Source organism: Dendropsophus ebraccatus, chromosome 11 (genome assembly GCF_027789765.1).
Source record: "Dendropsophus ebraccatus isolate aDenEbr1 chromosome 11, aDenEbr1.pat, whole genome shotgun sequence".
NCBI classification, from domain to species: domain Eukaryota; kingdom Metazoa; phylum Chordata; class Amphibia; order Anura; family Hylidae; genus Dendropsophus; species Dendropsophus ebraccatus.
Window position 1 is genome coordinate 77,876,667 of NC_091464.1, and position 20,350 is coordinate 77,897,016.

Here is a 20,350-nt window from a genome sequence, read left to right on the forward strand (position 1 = left end):
ATGGCCCAGGCTGTATCCCTTGTTTCCATACGAACCTGAACATCACCGCTGTTCGATCATCTCTAATTATAACCATGGCATGCCATCATACCATGTCATAAGACTTTACTACCATTGCAATATGGATTTTATGCTGGGGCTACTTGGTGACTTTGGCCACCATATTTTCACCATGAATCGTGCTGGGCCAAAGCTAAAGGTAAGTAAATGGGGTCATATGTGGCTATGACCATAACCTGACAGGTGCAAGAAAATTATCTCAGATGAGGGCTGCAACACGATATTTGGTCACATGACCCCTGTTGAAGCTACAATCGCCATGTAGACCTACTGTAGCCTAAAAAGCAATAGCCAAATCACCAAAACTTTTAAGTAGGTGACAGTCACATTGGGCTTGCTTGGAGGTCAATATTAGGAAAGTCACAAGGCCAAAAATCCATCAATACTGGATTCTGGGTGACTGTCACATTGCAGTTGAGCTGCCCAGTAAGCTGCAATGTGACCACAGCAACCTGTCACATGTTGTCAGACGTTGAGATACAGCCGGGGTGGAAGGGAGGATAGAGGTGCCATGCAGTGAGCATCACTTCTGGACCAGCAGGGGAAACCAACCTGCAGACTCGAATGGAGTAAACAAGTGGGATCTGAGAGATGTCTGAGGAGTAAAGGTTACTTCCCACCCCCAGTTGTTTCACAGGATCATAGACGATCTCAGCAGTAGGACCTTACGTGATAAATACCTTTGAACATCTGAGTTCTAAGTTACTTGAAGTTACAGTAATGCTTTTGCAAAAAAAAAAACAAAAAAAAAAAACAACATGTTTATTTTACAGATGCTGCAATATCGACAATGGATTTTTATTTTGCCATAATACAGGGCATATCCCTAGTCTACTGCCTAGGCTCAGCATGTAAGGCAGTGGTGTGGAACCTGCAGCCCTCCAACTATTGTATAACTACAGTTCCCATCATAACTATTGTATAACTACAGTTCCCATCATGCCTGAAAAGCCAAAGCTTGATGGACATGAGAAGAACTGTAGTTTTTTAACAGCTGGAAGGTCACATGTTCCCTACTACTGATGTAAGAGGTTAAAGAGGGTTTTCCTGAAAATGCATGTTTAAAAAAAAAAAACATGATTAGCTAAGAAGAAAAAAATTCTAAAAACAAAACAAAACACTGAAAATGAAAAGGATTGGAGTCATCTCTGATCCCAGCCATTTAGACAAAACCATGGCTGGCATTTGGGGTGTGTGATCTGTCCACTTGCACATGGCGCCTCACTCCCAGCTAGCTGGGAGAGTGCTTTGGCAGATAGAGAGCTGCACTGTACAACGGACTCACCGGACTTAGAAATAGAAGTAAGATGTGCTGTTGGTCTGCTGGAGCGTCCACCCTCCTCCCCCGGTGATTCTTTCCAGAAGACACACAGCACATCTAACTTCTATTTCTAGTTAGACATCCAGTGCACCTTTCTGTCTGCCGAAGCGCCCCTGGCCACCCTCCTCCCAGAGTAGTTAGTTCCTCCCCTGCGCGACGCCAAAGCATGACGTCACCCGAACCCCACGTACAGCCAATCAGTAAGGGGACGTGCGGTTCGGTGAAGTCATGCCACGGCCGGCGCTCTGGTAGGAACTCTCGGTGGGGGATGGGGACTGTAGTTGTGTGGGGGGCTGTGGGTGGTAGTTGTGTGGGGGGGCTGTAGTGTGGGGGGGCTGGGGGTGGTCAAAAAATAGAAACGTAATAGAAAAAGATAAGTATAAAAAACCAACTTTTAGTATCTGATTCTAATCGGCAAAAGAAAATTTAGGTGACACATTCCCTTTAAGCTGAATTTCCTCAAAAATTTTAACTCATCTGAAAACTTTTGGGATTTTTTTTCCATATCGCCCTATGTCAGTAGTGTAGGATGCCACAGAAACTATGTACAGGAGCAGGGACTCTTATCAAAGTCCCCTGTCAGGGGACTTGGGTTAGAGGAGCATTTTGTCAATTTCACAGTGGCCACTAGTAAGGTGGAATATTATAGGAACATCCATGTATTAATATGTGGAGGAGAGTACAGTATGCAGTCGGTACAAAACTCAAGTGAAATGCTAACACTTAAGCAATGAATAATAGGCGTTTCTTCCTAGGCTTTGGGGGTGCAATGGCCAAAACAGACAATCCAAGAAATGTGGAAAGATAAAAAAAGTCGGCACTCACCAATTGTGCAATAACTCATTGCTTTATTAACAAGTAGGAACACATAGCGAGCCTGGTGTGCACCCATGTTCCTTCTTACCAACTTTGTGTTCCAACCTGGTAATAAAGTGAAGGTTATGGCAAGATTGGTGAGTGCCGACCTTCTTTATCTTTCAACATTATCTATGTATATATGCTCATATACACAATTAAAAACTCAACTCTACATGGTTTGGACTTATTTGTCAAGGAACACAAGCAAATGACATGATAAGGTCTTGATGGTACTAACTGCTACTAACAGGTTTATAGATGAAGAACTGGAGCTCCACGAACGCCAGCTCTATCACATCTCACGTCGCCATTATCTCAAAATGTAATAAAGGAACATGTTCAGACCCCCTCACAAAGTAGAAAGTCATCAGAGAAGTTGACTTCCCAAAAAGGAGGGGATTGGCGGACCCGAATCTTTATCATGGTGACTTTATGTGCAAGTTAGAAATGAATTTCCTCCCTGCCAGTAAATTATGGGGACATCTGTTCTTAATACTGGCAATGTTATGACCATAAACAGAATATTTACTGCACCATTATGTCCCATTGGAGGTGGACTCCTCGAGCACACATTATCCTATGCCTGAAAGAGTAGGTGTAAATAATACAGTCTGGGATATTGGGCGACAGCAGGAAATAATTGGTTATTTTTGTAGATTTTGTGTTGCTGTGGTTCTATCCGTTCCATTTTCGGATGTGTTACCGGCATGGGGGGAATTGCAATAGAAAAAACGAATACATGAGAGCAAATAAAAGAAAGAGAACAATATACCATTAAAGAGCATTTCCTTCTATAATAAAATATAATAAAAACCTATATTTTTTGTCAAAAAAGTTCAGAAAGGCACCATGTTTAGGATCCTTATCTAACAGCTAGAGGAGAGAGCAGGTAAAGAGAGTGTGTAATACTTTATATGCCCTGAGGTGGCACTGCAGAAATACTGAACACTTGCTGCCAGTTTCTCCACTGATCACTGGGGGTCACAGTAGTAGCCTTACCAACAATAGCTCCAGGCTTATGTGGTTGAGAGATTCACAGTGGGCTGTCCGCATTTACACAGGCACATTTTTTTTGCTTCATAATTTTTGTACCAAAACTGGTAATACAACTGCCTAAAACTGATCTATGTCAAATGTTACTGGAATCCATCCAGAATCGGCCCATGTAAACGTGTCAGCAATCAGCCAATGAGCGGGAAATCGCCTTCTCATTGGTCGATTGCATTTTTTGTGCGGGTGATTAAAGTTATTGCCATTGGACTCGCATCTCCCTGTGCAAACTGTAAACTGTGCGGCCGACAGCACTACATTTAAATGGGGGCATGAACAATACAGTGATTCGAGATTAACTGTGCCTTCTCTCTGATTGCCGCTCTCTTGCATCCTTGATCGGTCCCATATTGGACCATGTAAAAGCACCGTAAGAGTGCTCAACCAGGCCAAGTCTACACCTAAGTGATAAGCAAATTTCTCAAAAATTTGTTTTCGTCCCATTTGGCAGAATCATCTGCCAGATTTGAATTTGCTCAAGCAAGTTTTGTTTGAATGTAAAGTGCCTTTTGCCTTGAAAAATTGTAGATGACATTATGAGATCTCCTAAAACTATACCCAAGCTCTATAATTCCAAAGCAGTGTAACCATTATCCTAAGTAAAGTCTCTAAACCTTACCTAACCCTAGACCACAAAGAATCCCGGGTGCCTCACAGCTCCCCTATAGCTTCTATTTGCCTCTGTCTGGTCCTTTGGATCTTGTCTCTTTTCCTGCTTGACTGAGGTGGCAGGTTCTGCTCCTGAGTGCTCGTCTTGGAAGCAGAAAACAGAGAAAAAAATTGGGGGGCCAGATAGAGGTGAATAGGAGAAGCAGCGGATACGCAAGTATGGGTTTTTCCAAGAAAGTAGCCCTAATCCAGAAGGAGAAGAGCTTGCTCTTTTGTGGCACCTATTGGAAGTAGTGTGTGCAAGTCAATATTGGCCCTTTAAGAGGCCTTATAACTTTTAGTTTTGAAGGACATTTTGGCTTGTTTAATAATTGCCAGTCAAGGTTCTATAGAGGGCTGGGAATTGACTTGCAGGGATGTTACCCCCAATAGGTGACACCAAGAATGCCTTTTATTTCTGAAGGAGATTTTGGCTCATGAAATAATACATAGTCTTGTATCAAGATTCTTCATGGGCCTGGCATTGACTTGCAGGGATGCTACCTCTAATAGGTAGCACTAGGAAAACTCTGTCTTCTGGAGGAGATTTTGTCTTGGATAACAACACCCATTCTTGTTTTAAGGCTCTTTAGGGGGTTGAGACTTGATTGGCAGAGATGCTACCTCCAAAAGGCAGCATCAAGGACACACTTCCTTCAAGAGAACATCTTGGCTAGGCCAATAATCTCCACATATTTTTCAAAGCTCTTTAAAAGGCCAAGCATTGACTTTAAGGGATGCTAGCCCCCAACAGATGGCACCAAGAAAGTTCTACCTTCTGGAGGAAGTTCTTGGCTATTAATAAAGGTTATAGAGTTAACCAATTTACCCACTTACCCCAATGTGGCACTGACCTACCAGGTTATTGGCAGAAATTGCACATAACCAGTCCGGCCCTATATTAAACCTTTTTTTATAAAAATCATACAGTCACCAGAAACTTAATAAAATTTATATTAAATTCTAAATAACATGAAAAAAAGAAAAAGAATGAAGTAGTTGAAGTTTATACAATCTACTGTACACCTCATGGCACAAAGTGTTCAGGTGAATCACTCGCCGTACACAGACTCTACTACAGACACTTAAGCTCCATCAGGCGGTTCAGATCTCAGCATTTTTGCAATTATCCTAAGTATTTCTGTAAATGTAAAACTACTCAACAGCCATCAAAGGAAAAGCGGAACATTTAACTTTCTTTTTCACAGCGTTTTTTTTTTGTCATGGATAAAAAAGTTTAATCTTCCATCAGTGCTCTATTGTGTAAGAGGAAGTATCCAGCACTTTATCAGCTCTGCTCAGTATGCGGCATGGAGAAGTCACATAATAGACGAAGGATTGGTGAACCATAAGGCAGATTTACAAGGCTTATGGAAACAACTGCTGCGTTTGATCCTAAACGTATAAGTAATAAGGATGTTTAACCCTTTCGTGGGACATAAAACGTAGCATACCCACCAAAAAGCATATTTTGTTTACCCATACCTGAGCCAGCCAGTATGGGTAATCACTAAAGACATCTCCGGATTAATCAGCTGATCACCACTAATCATGGGAGCACTGAGCATGGGATCTCCACTTATGATCATATAGGAGGTTCCCGAGCATGGAGTCTCCTCTAGAGATGAGCGAACCTTGAGAACTTTAAGGTTTGTCTAAACCCTAAGCATGCGACATTTGATTACCGATGGCTGAAGACGTTGGATACAGCTCTAGGCAGTCTTGGAAAACATGAGAACTGTCTATGGCCTATGGCGGTATCTATGTTTTCCGAGCATGGGATTTTCAGTTATGACATATAACAAAAGATTACAGTATTCTAAACGTTCTGTTGATTTTTAAAAATGTTTTTGTATAGTAAAAAAAGGTCCCGCAATTTGCAAAAACGTTTTCTGTATTAATTGCTCACAGTTCTCGATATTTGTGTGCTGTCAACCAGAAGGATCCAGTAAGACTCCTTTTAGAATATTGAAAATTTAGTACCGGGCTTTGTACCTTACTGGCTGGTGCCTACCATAATCTGCAATTGGCCACCAGATTATACTATCTGTACTACTATACTACAGACAATACTACCTGTTTAATTCTTATTTATCTTACCATAATTTCTTCTCATATGTATGGCATGCATATGTAACGGCATGTATTGACACATTTAAAGGGGTATTCCAGTATCTGAAAATTGTGTTTTAAATAAAACACACCAAGATATATAATTTAATGATATAGTGTTACTACTAATTGTACTGACTTGTGTTTTTTCCTTGATTTATTCCTGACAGGAAGTTGTGTAGTTCTTTTATTTTCAATGTTGTATTATCTTTAATTCTTATGGCTCAGCCTGGTCATTACTATAATTCCCATCTCCCATTTTATAGTTATACTTGTAAGACCCGTCAAGTAAAATATTATTGTAAATACATTCATTTAGCAAACTTGTCTTCTTCTGATATGCTTTCCCTCCCATTGTAGATAGCCTGTTGTCTAGTTTACCAACCACCACTCTGCTCTAAAAGCAGTGGTGTCGCTTTTATATACATAGCTACAGTATAGTATGCATGTTTATAAATATTATATACTATATCTACACTATAACAGCATACATCAGCATTACAGCTATATATACACACCAGCCAAATAACTGCTTTTAGAGCAGAGTGGTGGTCAGTAGTAGAGATAGGAATACCCCTTTGAGACGAATGACCAGACTACATCATTAATAATCAGGAAAAGTGAGGTAAAAGGGACACTAAAGTAAGAACCATTGTTTTTCATTGTATTAATGCTGGGCTGTTCCTCAGTTATTCCTCCTAGAAAAGCATGACTAAACTGACAACTGGGTGTTACTGTTTCCTTGATCAGTAAAGTGTATTTATTCATGTCAGGTCATTTATGGACACCCATTGGCAACAGGGAATTGTAACACCCAGCTGTCCAGGAGAAACAGAGGAATAAGAACATACTGTTTATGGGCAGATTTACTAGTAAAACTGAGTAAGGGGGTGGGGCTAGAGCTCACACACAAAAAACAGCCACGCCTCCTGAGACAGCAGAGGATGATGTGTTGTCTCCAGGAGAGAGAGGAGGAGGAGCCACTGACTCCGAAGAACTACACAACTTCCTGTCAGGAGTAAGTCACCCAAAAGCACACAACTTTGTAATTTTCTTCGTACTTTCAAAAAGAAAGTAAATAAATTCATCTTTGGATACAATTGAGGGAGGAATGATAGAAAATAAAGGGCGGCTATTGAAGTAAAGGAATTCTAAATGATAAAGCGATGAAGTCTTGCACTTGATGTACTATATAGAAGCAGAACAGTCGCTTTGAAGATTTCAGAAGTAAAAGTAACTTGTCTACCTGTTTGAGGATCTCGGCAGCGGTTTCGTGCGAGCAATCAAATATAACATAAAACTCCTTGGCTTTCTTCATCTCTTTGAGCAGGGGCCGAGCGTCCTTGTTTCCTGAGGGTAATTGGCGAATTTTTATTTTGATGTTGTATCTTGATGGAGCCTTGATGAGTTCTTGCAGGCGAATTAAACCTAAGGGAGAAAATAATACGAGAAATTAGTCGGAAGCCGAAATTCCTCTAACTGGGTAGTAAAGATCTTCCTAAAAGCTCTATAAAAACTAATTATCTGCCTTTGTTAGGAAGGAACTTTGGAAGTTTTTACAAGATGTCACATTAGCTTCACCTCCGTTACATAAGCAGCAATTTTCTAGTATATTCTTAAAGGGCCAACTTGTAACTCTCAGGCTCCAAGGACCAACCCCTGTCTTATAAATGTATCAATTATACATTTGGGGATTGACCCCCTTAGGCTATAGGGCCCAGATGCAACTGAAACCTTTACCTATATTAGAGATCATGCTCCTCTTTTTCCTGCTGTATGCACGTTGTTAAGATGCACATACAGCTGAAAGAAAGGGACAATTGGCTCCTTCTTCTGTCACTCATTTTTGTAGACCATAGGGAGTTTCACTTCTGTAGCCTACAGGAGACGAGGCGCATATTGAGACCTCTGACCCTGGCTCTGGCCTGTGAGGACATTACTTATTACACGGATGGCTGCCTTTCTGCTCACTGGCTCACAGAAAGCAGAGAAAGCTCGCAGAGCAGAGGAGGAGGCATTTGGCACCTGCTGCTCTGTATATACCGTAAGTGAAGAAGTAAACATTGTTTTTTTTTTGGCACAAAGAGGGCTTATCTACTAACTGGGGGGTGAGGGGAGTGGATACCTGCTGGACTAAAAGGGGATCTACCTACTTACTTGGGTAGGGTGGGGTGGGGGGCAGAACTACTGGCATAAAGGGAGGCCAACCTATATACTGTGGGGGGCTACCTACACAAAGGGAAGCTTACTTACTTACTTGGGGGGCTACCTACTGGAACAAAGGGAGGCCTACCTACTACTTACTGGGGGGGGGGGGGGGCTACATACTGGCATAAAGGAAAGTTTGTAATTAATTAAGCTGGGGAGACTACTGCCAAAAAGGGGGTGCATAATTAAATGGAGGGGGACCTGCCTACTTACTGGGGTGGGGGATACCTACTGGCACAAAGGGAGGCCTACATACATACTGTTAGGTTGGTTACTTAATGGCACAAAGGGAGACCTACCTACTAACTGTAGGGGGGCTACCTGTCACAAAGGGGGGCCTACCAACGTACTGGTAGAGTGGCTACCTACTGGCACAAAGGGGGTACCTACCTACTTCCTGGAGGGGGGCTACCTACAGGCATAAGGGAAAGTTTGTAATTAATTGAGAAGGTGCTTGTCAACCTACTGGGGGATCAAGTTACCAACCTACCTGCAAAAAGGGAGTACATAATAAATTTGGAGTGGGACCTGTTGACTTACTAATGGGTAGTGACAGCACTAGACTTAGGTAATGTATAACACAGCACTGTATGCATCAAAACCCACTTTACAGCTGCCACAGCGACGTGTTAATGCGATGTAGCGCTGCCACAAGTGCCTGTAAATTGACACGTTGCTTATTTTAGAATTGATTTCCTACTGATTTTTTCACAGATCCCATCCTCTTTGTTGGTACTGCCTATCTCCGATTATAGGTATGGAGGAAGGTCTTTATAACAAAGAAGACCATAATAACATACAGACATATTAACAGAACATTGCAAAACTTAAGGTTATGTCCACACATGGTGATTTTTTTGAAGTACTGTTGCAGTACTGACTTGGAACTGCATCAATTCAGTGAAAAAGCAATGAAACCCCAGTGTGTGAACACAGCCTCATAGTTCTTAGTATTCATTTTAGTAAGAAATTGTTGAAATTTAAAAAAAAATATATATATATTTTTCTTAGAATGGTTACCTAATGACAAGCCTATTACAGGATGTATCCTGGGACCCCCAGACATCAGACATAATTTGTGGGTATGTCAGTTCTGCAGTGCCACCACTGGTTAAATTAAGTATTACCCAGTAATCCCAGTATGTTGGGTCCTCCACAGTAAAAGATTTTTGTTTTAGCTGCTTAAGGGGGGTCTGGAACATGAACTTCCCAATCAGCAAAAGTTTTCTTAACCCTTTAATGCTCATAAGAAAAAATTATGTACAGTTTTTCTCCAGTAGGGGGCAGAAAACTTACTAAAAAAATATTTCATAAGCCTCTCCAGTATTCTGTACATGAAATCCTGAAATTTGCATGGGAATTTAAAAAGCAGATGCTAAATGTAATGATTCCCCTCCCGCACATCTGGAATTATTTCTCCAGATTACGCTCCAGCTGCCATAGAGTCCTGATATCAGAATCCGCATGAAATCTATTAACTTGGATTGTGTGGCAGCAGTCTGCGTGAGACAATGCACTTTGTGGGGAAGCAGTTTTTCATACATTGATGGCATCAAACATTGGGCTTATCTTCCATAAAGAAAGAGAAAAAGGCAAGTTATCCAGCAGGTGTGTTTATATAACGCTCGTCTTATGCAAATCCCTAGTAATATGTCTCATAGATGCAAATGGAGAGGCTTTATCTCCGTAATTGAGAGTCTGGACGACGAATCATGGTTGAGTCTTTGTCTCATAAAACACTCAGATTTTCTATGTTTCATTTGTCTTAAGAAGGAAAAGCAAATCTGAAACTAAAAAAATTGATAGAACACAATGGTAATCTACTCTGGGGCCTATTACTCTTGCATTGAGAAGCTGCAATGTCAAAGAGGTTATAAAGTTCTGATACTCTGAATACTCTACAGCAGGGATCGGGAACTTTCACTATAATTCCCATCATGCCTGCACATTTAAAACTTTGGCTGTCCAGAAATGATGGGAAATGAAGTTGTGCACCAGCTGGAGGACCAAAGTTCCCCATCCTTACTCTACAGGGTCAATCCCCTACACTCCTTGGGCTACCACTGGGAACCAAGGACCAAGGTCTTGTATGTCCCAGTGTCAGTGGTCACCATGTCCATACAAGCAAAGATAGGGTGTGGAAAAGGAGAATAAACATCAGGCCATTCTGTTCTCCTCCACGTAATCAGATCTACAACGTCCCATATATATATAGCGACTGCAGTGTCACAACATGATACTGTTCACATGAGTAAGAGGGCAGGTTGAGCAACCAGAAATGGCTGTGTAGCTCCAGCCCCAATGCGTAAAGCATTACCGTCATGCAAAAAAATTATGACAAATCAGATAGACACATCAAAAGTTTTGAACAATGCTGAGACCCCCTACAGATTGCTAGACATTGCCAGGAGAAGGCACACCATGCCCTGGAGCTAGCTCATCTTGCAGGTGACTGGCTCCATTCTTAAGAGACCGAATTCTACAGTCAGATCCAGCACTGGGCAGGTGAGTACATCTCCTGGCTATATCTAAAGATCGGCTAAAGATCTCCTGGCTATATCTATATCTATTCTGACACTAGGCTTCCAAGGATATTAGGTACTAACTAGATCACTCTACACCTTCAGGGATAAGCAATGTTGACCTATAACTTTTTTCAGACATCTTGATGGACCCTTTCACCACCCTAGACCACCAGGGATATTAGTTATTGAGACATAATTACAATAGACCTCCTGTAATATTATGTATTAGCCTAGTGTACCATGTTTTTTTTTACCTTTAAAGGAGAAGTCCAGAAATTTTTTTTATTAGAGTATTGTATTACCCCCCCAAAGTTATACAAACTACCAATATACACTGCATCAAGGCTTCACTCCCTGGATAAAATGGTGATGTCACTTCCTGGATAACATGGTGATGTCACTTCCTGGATAACATGGTGATGTCACTTCCTGGATAAAATGGTGATGTCACGACCTGACTTCCAGAGCTGTGCGGCTGTGGCTGCATAAACTAATGACAGAAATGCTGAACAGATGGGTTTATTACTTGCATAATTCTGTTCAGCCGTTCCGCTTATATGGAGAAGAATAGGATTCTTGCTGTACCCCTCCCTCCGCCCACCAGCTGCTGATTGACAGCTTACTGTCTATAAACATAATGGATAGATAACTGTTAATCAGTAGCTGGTGGACGGGGTTGTCTGCTTCTCATGAATATCCAGGACTACTGGGCCCATGCACATAATGGAGAGGACTACTTACTGTCCATGTTATTCAGGAGGAGATCTCTGGATCAGCTGCACAGAGCTATGTAAGTGATACATCATTCTGTTCAGCTTCTCTGTCACTAGTTTATGCTACCCTGAGATAGGTCAGCACAAACCTACTGACAGAATCTCTTTAAACCACCCTACATAAAACATGCATAGAGTACAGAGGAGGGTGCTTTGCCAACACCTGCGTGGGCACCAAGTTTGACGTCATTATAAATATCTTACACTTGTCCTTGTATGGAACCTCGAGAAGCCACAATAAACAATTTTTTACTATGATTAGCTTTTATGTATTCCTGTACTGTAACAACAGCAGCCGAGTTAACCGCGAGAGAAAGTTATGCAGTCGGAAAAAAAGTTTTTTCTTCTATGGGAAACACTTGAAATGCTTTTCAGAGATCAAAGCAGCTGATTGCACAAGCCATTAAACTCTCCTAAACGTCCTGCATAATGGAGCCTGTAGTGATGTAGGAGTCTGGCTATTACTGAAGGCTGCAGTCCAGAGCAGTGTCCGTAGAATTTCCAAAGCAATCTACTATATTGGCCTCCAGCTGGAAACGATGGATAGATATTGATTTCTGGATAAAAATGTGTGACAAATAAATTTGTGTAATGCAAGTTTTGGCATCTCCCGCCTCCCCCGCCTCTAACACGCTGGGCCTGATTTGACTTTATCTGGAAAGCTGGAGATCCCGCCGTGCCTGAAAGATGCTAAACAAGACATAATGGATTGCTCGCCCGGAGAAACTGGGGCATAGTCAAATTACGGCACACATCCAAGTATATGAAGCTTGAGGCAAGAAATTTAAAGGGGCCTTGTGATTCATGATCAACCCCTTTTAGCTAGCAACCACCTTGACGATCAGCAGATCGCTGCTGGTCCAGCTCTCGGAACAAATAACATTTCTTAATATTTCTAACTTCACTTCTGTGCAGTTCTATGGACCTCACACCATACAGTAAAACTCCTTTATAAAAAGTCTCAACTATAAATTGGCTATGCATATCCCTTCATGGTTACAGACTACAGTCAGATTCCTTTCATCTGTCCCCCACCCTCTCAGTATTAAAGTGTCACGGTCGTGAATTTTTTTTGCAGAAATCAATAGTCCAGGCGATTTTAAGAAACCTTGTAATTGGGTTTATTAGCCGAAAAATGCATTTTTATCATGAAAAAGCAGTTTGAAGCTCTCCCCCTGTCTTCACTGTTCTCCTATGGAGAGAGCTAAATAAAACACCAAAACAGGACAGCAAAGAGTTAATCTACAAATACCTCACCCTGTATCTCCTCTGACAGGCACTGACCTCTCTGAGCTCTGATTACACCGTTCACCCAGCTCTGTGCCTGTAAACCCTTTGTTATCAGCTTTCTGCTGACTAACTCCCTCCTCCCTCCTCCCCCCTCCCCTCTCCCTACAACAGACTGGGTACGTCTGATGCAACAAGTCACAATTTCCTGATATTCTGCAGTGGATGGAAAAGAGGAAGGAGGTGGGGGACCTGGGAAAAGGCTTTTTGAATGCAGATAATGGCAGATTTGGCTAATAAACCCAATTACAAAGTTTCTTTAAATCGCCTGGACTTTTGATTTCTGCAAAAAAAAAATACGACAGTGACTCTTTAAAGAAATTCTGAGAAAGATGGACTAAAGTAGGACTGCAGGATCAGACGTTGTTTGAAGTCTGTTACCATGGAAACCAGTGTCGGACTGGGCTGCTATTGATTCTGGAGGCCCAAGGAGAGCTGCCAGTCAGTCTTATTTATTTCCTCCTTCTGAAAACTATTACTCTTAGTTTCAGTATGGAGGCCTGTGATTCGCAGTATCGGTTGTACTCTTAAATGGCATCTTTCATGTTGCCATATAATATATTGTAGGGCACTTGGATGAAGACACTGGATAGGGTAAGGAGAGTTTATCTGGCATCACTGTGAGTACAGGGAGGTGGCCCAGAGAGGCAGAGGACGGGCCCACCGCCACACTGACACAGGATGGCCAGGTCAGCTGACTGTAATTGTATCTCTGTTAAAACTAGACACAGGAGGGGGCCCCAATATAGCTCAGGAGACCACCAGGGACTCACCAACTCTCCTGTGGGCCAGTCTAAGCCTATTGGAGACACATAGATCTGCAAAGAGCTGTATACGCAAAATGTCAGGAGAATTTAAATGGGTACTTTTGTTAAAAAAAAAAAAAGTTTTGAAATCAACAGACGTCAGAAAGTTATACAAGTTTGTAAATTACTTCTATTTAAAAATCTCCGGTCTTCCAGTACTTAGCAGCTGCTGTATGTCCTGCAGGAAGTGGTGTATTCTTTCTAGTCTGACTCTATTTTCTCTGCTGCCACCTATGTCCATGTCAGAAACTGTCCATTGCAGTAGGAAATCCTCATAGGAAACATCTCCTGCTCTGGACAGTTCCTGACAGGGTTCGGGTTTGAGTCCATCCAAACCCGAGCGATCGGTATTTGATTAGCTGGGGCTGCTGAACTTGGATAAAGCTCTAAGGTTGTCTGGAAAACATGGATACAGCCAATGACTATATCCATGATTTCCACATAGCCTTAGGGCTTTATCCAAGTTCAGCAGCCACCGCTAATCAAATGCCGAAAGTTTGGGTTAGGATGGACTTCAGCATGCTCCAGGTTCACTCATCTCTAACAGAGATACACCGCTTCCTGAAGGAAATACAGCAGCTGATAAGAACTGGAAGACTTGAGATTTTTAAATAGAAATAAATTCCAGATCTGTATAACTTTCCGACATCAGTTCATTTGAAGATATTTTTGCTGTAGAGTACCCCTTTAAAGTTTGCTAAGTTAATTTATATTTAATTTGAGATACATTGGAGGAAAAAACATTTGTTTGTAAAGGTGGATTCAGGCTTTTATATTCTACTGTAGTCTAAAATTTAGGAAAACCAACAAAACCATGTGATTCTTGCCTTTTATATACAATGGAATTGTAGAAAACTCACGGCTTGCATGACAATTTTAGTTTTTTTTTGTATCAGCACATGGATCTGATTTTATTTTTTTGTTAACCAAGTTTGGAGAAAACTGCTTTGCTATGAGAATACAACTCCGCACAGCCATTCATAAACTAAATTAGCATCCCAATACAAAATCAACACAGAAGCGACACAGCCCGGAATAGTGAACACCTGGACCCGAGTCGGAGTCAGAAGGGAGCCAGATTTCACAGCACAGTACTTTATCAGTATAAGTAAGATACAATACTTTACACCAATTCAGCAAATTTACCAGCAGTCGCTGCCACGGTGTCTGCACATGGAATAAATGTGTCTGAATCCAGCAGAAGATGAAATATGACCCCCTATAAAGCAATACTGTCATTTGCGGTAACTTTTGACATTTTCTTAGACATGTCAAAGCCTGGGGGACGGTGTGTAGCAGTTCGCTCCACTTTCCAGCCGACAAAATATCCAACTCACTTTCTTCATTGACTACAATAAAGTCAGATTTGATTGACAGAGATGCACGCTGCCATGCACCCTTCTTGGATGTCTCGGGATCACAGCGCGTCTCAGGAGTGAGATCCAGTGTGATCAGTAATTTCTGACATGTCTGATGACGGCAAAGGACAGCAGCCCTTTAATCCAAAAAAGGACAGCAAAAAAGGAGAATCACTTGGCACTACTCCAATCATTCACAATCCGTGTACAAACAATAGGATAGTTTACCTTCGGGTCTTTGTAAGCACAGCAATTGTGGTGAAGTTCACGTATAACAAAAAATGTAAAGAAGATAATCATGCGGCACTCACCAGAACTTTGTGCAAATTCTTTTATTTATTGCATAGTAACAGAAAAATAACCTCAAGTGCTGTACAGATTACATGGCAGGCGCCATTCTAGTGGAATACACCTGCACCTGCCATGTAACCTGTACAGCACTTGAGGTTATTTTTCTGTTACTATGCAATAAATAAAAGAATTTGCATGAAGTTCTGGTGAGTGCCGCTTTAATCCAATGATGCTGAACTATAGGATCAACACAGTACCGTAGCTACCATGGAGGCAGACCAAGCAACTGCTATGAGGCCTGTGTGGCAGGGGGGCCAGGCCCCAGAGAATCGTGGTCTGCCTCCATGGTTCTAGCTTTGGCACTGACAGCGGGGCATTATATAGGAAGTACTGCTGTCATATAAAGGGTCCCCTGCTGCCTCCCACACTGTATTTTTTGATGATTACAAGAACAGGCCCTTTGCAAGACAGTAGGACCCATTCTTTTACAGAGCTAAAATCAAGTCTCTTTGCAGGCCCTCCCTCTTCAGCAACTCCGAGGCCAGGAACGGACACATTTCTTTTGCTGCCTGTCAGCTAGGGCGCCCCACTACACAGAAATAACCCCCTGGGGGACAGGTAGGAAGATGCAAATAGCAGCAGCAGGGCCCCCTCCTCTCTCCTGGCCCCTCTCCCCTGCATGATAAAAAGCTCTTTCCCCTTTCCCAGCAGAAAATGCCAGCATGACCCCAAAGGGTTTTTAAATCCTGCTGTGACTTTCTGCTAGGAGAGGGGAGAGAGAGCTTCTTCATGTACAACATGGATGCTGAGCTGCTATAAGGACCGCACTATGTAAAATACTGTGAAATCCAAGAAGGCAACTCAACAATTTCCCACGAGGCGTGAAGACATTGGCAAACACATTATATCTATAATATTATAACTCTGATTTACCATCAGAATTAATTACAACCAATTTAGCATCATGCTGACCAGCTAATGTGCGCAATCCTTCTGAAGTACGAAGGGGTAATAAACCACACACCATTTACCAGGTCAAATATCAAGCTGGCAGGAGTAAGATGGAAGCATTCCTAGACAGCGATCTCATAAGTCAGCGTTATAACACAATAATGTATAATATATAATATATATGTATTACTTTCCAGCTGGCTTTCACATTCCGGCATTACTCCGCTTGTCACATCTCATCACATCTCTTTAAAAATGTAACATGTTTACTCTATTGTATTAAACCCGCCCAACAACCACTGCAATATTTATGGTGCGGGAATTATGGCGACATTATTTATTACAAGAGAGACCTGGGGTAACAAGGTATACGGGCGGAATCATCAATAAGGACCCTTGTCAGCTACATGATCAATGAAGATATTTTCTATGCTCCCGAAATGAAAATTGGCCTTTAGTAGCGGGCGGTGGACCGTCACTGTAAGATAGTATTAATCAGAGGAGTCAACATGCGGAGCCTGGAGGGAAGATAAAGAGATCTTCATTTTGATATTGTAAAGAAGAACAATGACAGATTACGGCCGGGATATTAATAAGGACGGGTCGGGACAAATTTCATGTGGTGATATAATCTACATACGGATGTAGCAGAGTTGAATTTATCATCTATTGAATTGTTTTGCGCGTCTTGATAACTTATTGATCTAATATTGTAGATGGATTCACCTGCAGCATTCAGACATCAAATCTTGTAGAAAATCACTTTAAATAACACAGTCCTAGAAAATGAGAGTATTATTTACTATAAAACTCATATTTTATAAGAGTTAGCCTGGGTTCACACTGCGTTTTTTGCTATCTGATTTTTACATCAGTTTTATGCCAAAAAAAGGATTAAAAACAAAGTTTTTGCGTTTTGCAAAAAACGAATGGGGGAAAAAAAAAACATTGCAAAAACGCAGTGTAAACTCAGCCTTAATTGCCCTCTAAGAGTGGTAACAGGGCAATTGTGTCAATCCTCACCCCATGGGGCCTTTGAAGATGTTTTATAGAACCACAATGCTCCAAAAAAAAACAGTTATGCCGAGTAGCTCTCCTCCATAAGAGGTTCCGACAGTAAGGGGTTCCGAGCTCTGAGGCCCCCCACAATCTCAAGTATGGAGCTCCAAAATCCCAGTTAAAAGAATCTGCTGGCCACGCATATGCATCGCCATTCCGCGCACAGTCAAATGCAGCTTTAACCCCCTTCTAGCTACTCTGTAGAGAATTAAAGCGACTCTGTACCCACAATCTGTCCCCCCCAAACTGCTTGTACCACGAGATAGCTTCTATTAATCCAAGATCTGTCCTGGGGTCCATTCGGCAGGTGATGCAGTTATTGTCCTAAAATACAACTTTTAAACCTGCAGCCCTGTGTCAAACTGGCGTGACCTAGAGTATATGTGCATTAGGCCTGCACAGCCTCTGTCCCTCCTCCCCGCCCTCCTCATCATTAGGGATCCTCCAGGCAGGTATTTTCCTATTCATCAGCTGTGTCAGCACGGCACATGGGCTGGATGGTTAAGGCACCTGTGCAGTTCACTGCAGAGGAAAAGGAAATATTCTGCCAGTGGCATTGCTAATGATGAGGAGGGTGGGGAGGAGGGACGGAGGGGTGATGCAAGGTTAGGGCACAGATACTCTAGGCCACAGCAGTTTAACACAGGGCTGCAAATTTAAAAGTTATTTTTTAGGACAATAACTGCATCATCTGCCGAACGGAGAGAGTGAGAGAGCCACAGCTGTCAATCAAGGAGGGAGTGAGCCAGGAAAATATCAACATTCCATTATAGCACCAAAAGAGGACCAATGTAAAGGTACAATTGTGCTCATTGCTGCAGATGTAGCTAGTTATCTACACCAATCCAGAGTGACAATTTCCCTTTAAGAAGGCACATTACCCTCTCAGATTCACATCACAAGTCTCTCTCCAGTGAGCATCCTGCTTTGTACAGATGATGGGCAAGAGGAGCCCTGGAAAAGCTACACATGGGAACGTTTACCTTTTTCTGGAGATTCTGGTTTAACTTTAATAGCTGGTTCTATTTCAAGGTGTTTTAAAAGAGTATTTCAGTAATCTCATGCATAGCTATCACAGTTAGACTTGGTTTACACTACGTTTTTGCAATCTGTTTTTTTTCATACGTTTTTGCAAAAAAACTGATAAAAACAGATGGAAAAATGGATGCGTGTGTGTGCATTCATTTTGATCCATTTTTCCATTGACTTCCATTATTAAAAAAAAAAAAAAAAACGGATCAATTTTTATCTTTTTTTTTATAATTGAAGTCAATGGAAAAATTGATCAAAATGGATGCAGACAAATGCATCAGTTTTTTTTTTGCAAAAAAAGGATAGCAAACATTTCCTTCTGAAGGAGAGCTAGTTTGCATACTTTTTTTTTTACCCAGAAAGCACTGCATGGCCTATATGATTGCTTATGCCAGTGTAGCCATCTCCCTAAGGAGACAAGTTATATGTAACATTTTATCAGAATTAGCTTTATTGTTCTTATATATGGTCTGAAGGGCATTTTAGAGGAACAAATACAATAAAGTCTTGAATATCTATTCACGGTGGTTCTTCCCAAGCACTGACACAAGAATAAGAATACAGACTTACTTTTTCTTCGATCCTAACAGTAAATTATGTTTTTAATTAAAAAGTCACTGTATACCATGATCACATGATAGTGGCGGTAATTTCCTGAATATGTCAGATTTGCTTTGTAATTACAATATTAATTCAATTTACATTTGTAGAAATTGGTGTAATGATTCACTTTAGAATAGAGTCCCCGCTGCGACGCAACAGAGTAAACAGCTAATATCTGTATGAATAAGAGAAGAGGATTCACTTAATTTCCGGGAGACATCTCACATAGGAAGTATAGGCTGGAAAGAATAGGGTTTACTTATGGAGACAACTGATGAGTCTTCTGATGAGATTCATACAAAACTGTAAGGGGCCCGGAGGTGGTGCTTACCCCTTTTCTATATTAGAAGATATCAGCACTATAACTAATAATTGGAAGGTGGGACCCTGGTACAGACTTTTCAATGGAGCTTCAAGCTAAAGCTCTGTAGTACACCCACAATCAAGCACGGCGAGTAATAAATTCAACTATTATAGTGCCATAATGATTCAAAATAATACCGGTATGCAGTGACTAAATAACATTGCCAACATAACCATATCGTTTCTAAATATTAAGTGTTAAATAATTTCCAAATAATAATGACATATTACGCTCAAATAGCACTGCCATATACACTGTAGGTCCCAAATAAAAGTGGCATACCAGTGGCATAATAGTGGCAAAAGCCATATACTACTCAAGTAATTGTGGCATACCATGCTTAAATAGAACTGCCATATACTACCCAAGTAATAGTGGCATACCATGCTCATATATCACTGCCATATACTACCCAAGTAATAGTGGCATACCATGCTCATATATCACTGCCATATACTACCCAAGTAATTGTGCCATACTATATTCAAATGACCGTCCAAGTAGCAAAACAATATAAAGTAGTCGGGACTACTAATGGTAATCCTCTTACTTTTGTACAGAGAGAGAGATGTGCAGGTAGATAGTTAGTGCAAGATAGTTGGTGCAACGCTCAACGTAAAAATAGTCCATGCATATCCAAAAAAAAAACTTTAGAAAAAGAGAGCCACAGGTCACCCAATTTTTCATAGAATTCTCATTCTTTATTTTTTATTCAGATCCATTTCACGCCTTCATGCGGTACTACACCAAACCTATACTCAAATAACACTCCCATATACAAGTAACCAAGTAAGAGTGGCAAACCATTCTCAAATAAAACTGCCATACAGATCATGCAGGACCATGCAAGGACAAGTGAGCACTGATCAGCGTAATTGGCAGTGCCTTTAGTGGGAATCATGCAGCGGGCCACCAGAATGATTACTGCATCATTTGTGCAGCCATTTAAATATATTACTATTGGCAGCAGATGCCCTGTTAACACAAGAAGATATGGAGCCGATAGCAATAAATTTTACCACCTGCGCAAAAGATGCAATCAGC

The 20,350-nt window shown here is 41.4% G+C and overlaps 1 protein-coding gene across 1 annotated transcript in view; it reads right to left on the bottom strand.

Annotated features, from left to right (window-relative positions):
- The window catches only part of GRIK1 (glutamate ionotropic receptor kainate type subunit 1), a 264,135-nt gene that overhangs the window by 106,849 nt on the left and 136,936 nt on the right, over positions 1 to 20,350 (bottom strand). Inside the window, exon 4 of the mRNA XM_069946178.1 lies at positions 7,296 to 7,477. Within this exon, the coding sequence (XP_069802279.1) occupies positions 7,296 to 7,477 (182 nt within the window). The remainder of the gene's footprint in view (positions 1 to 7,295; positions 7,478 to 20,350) is intronic.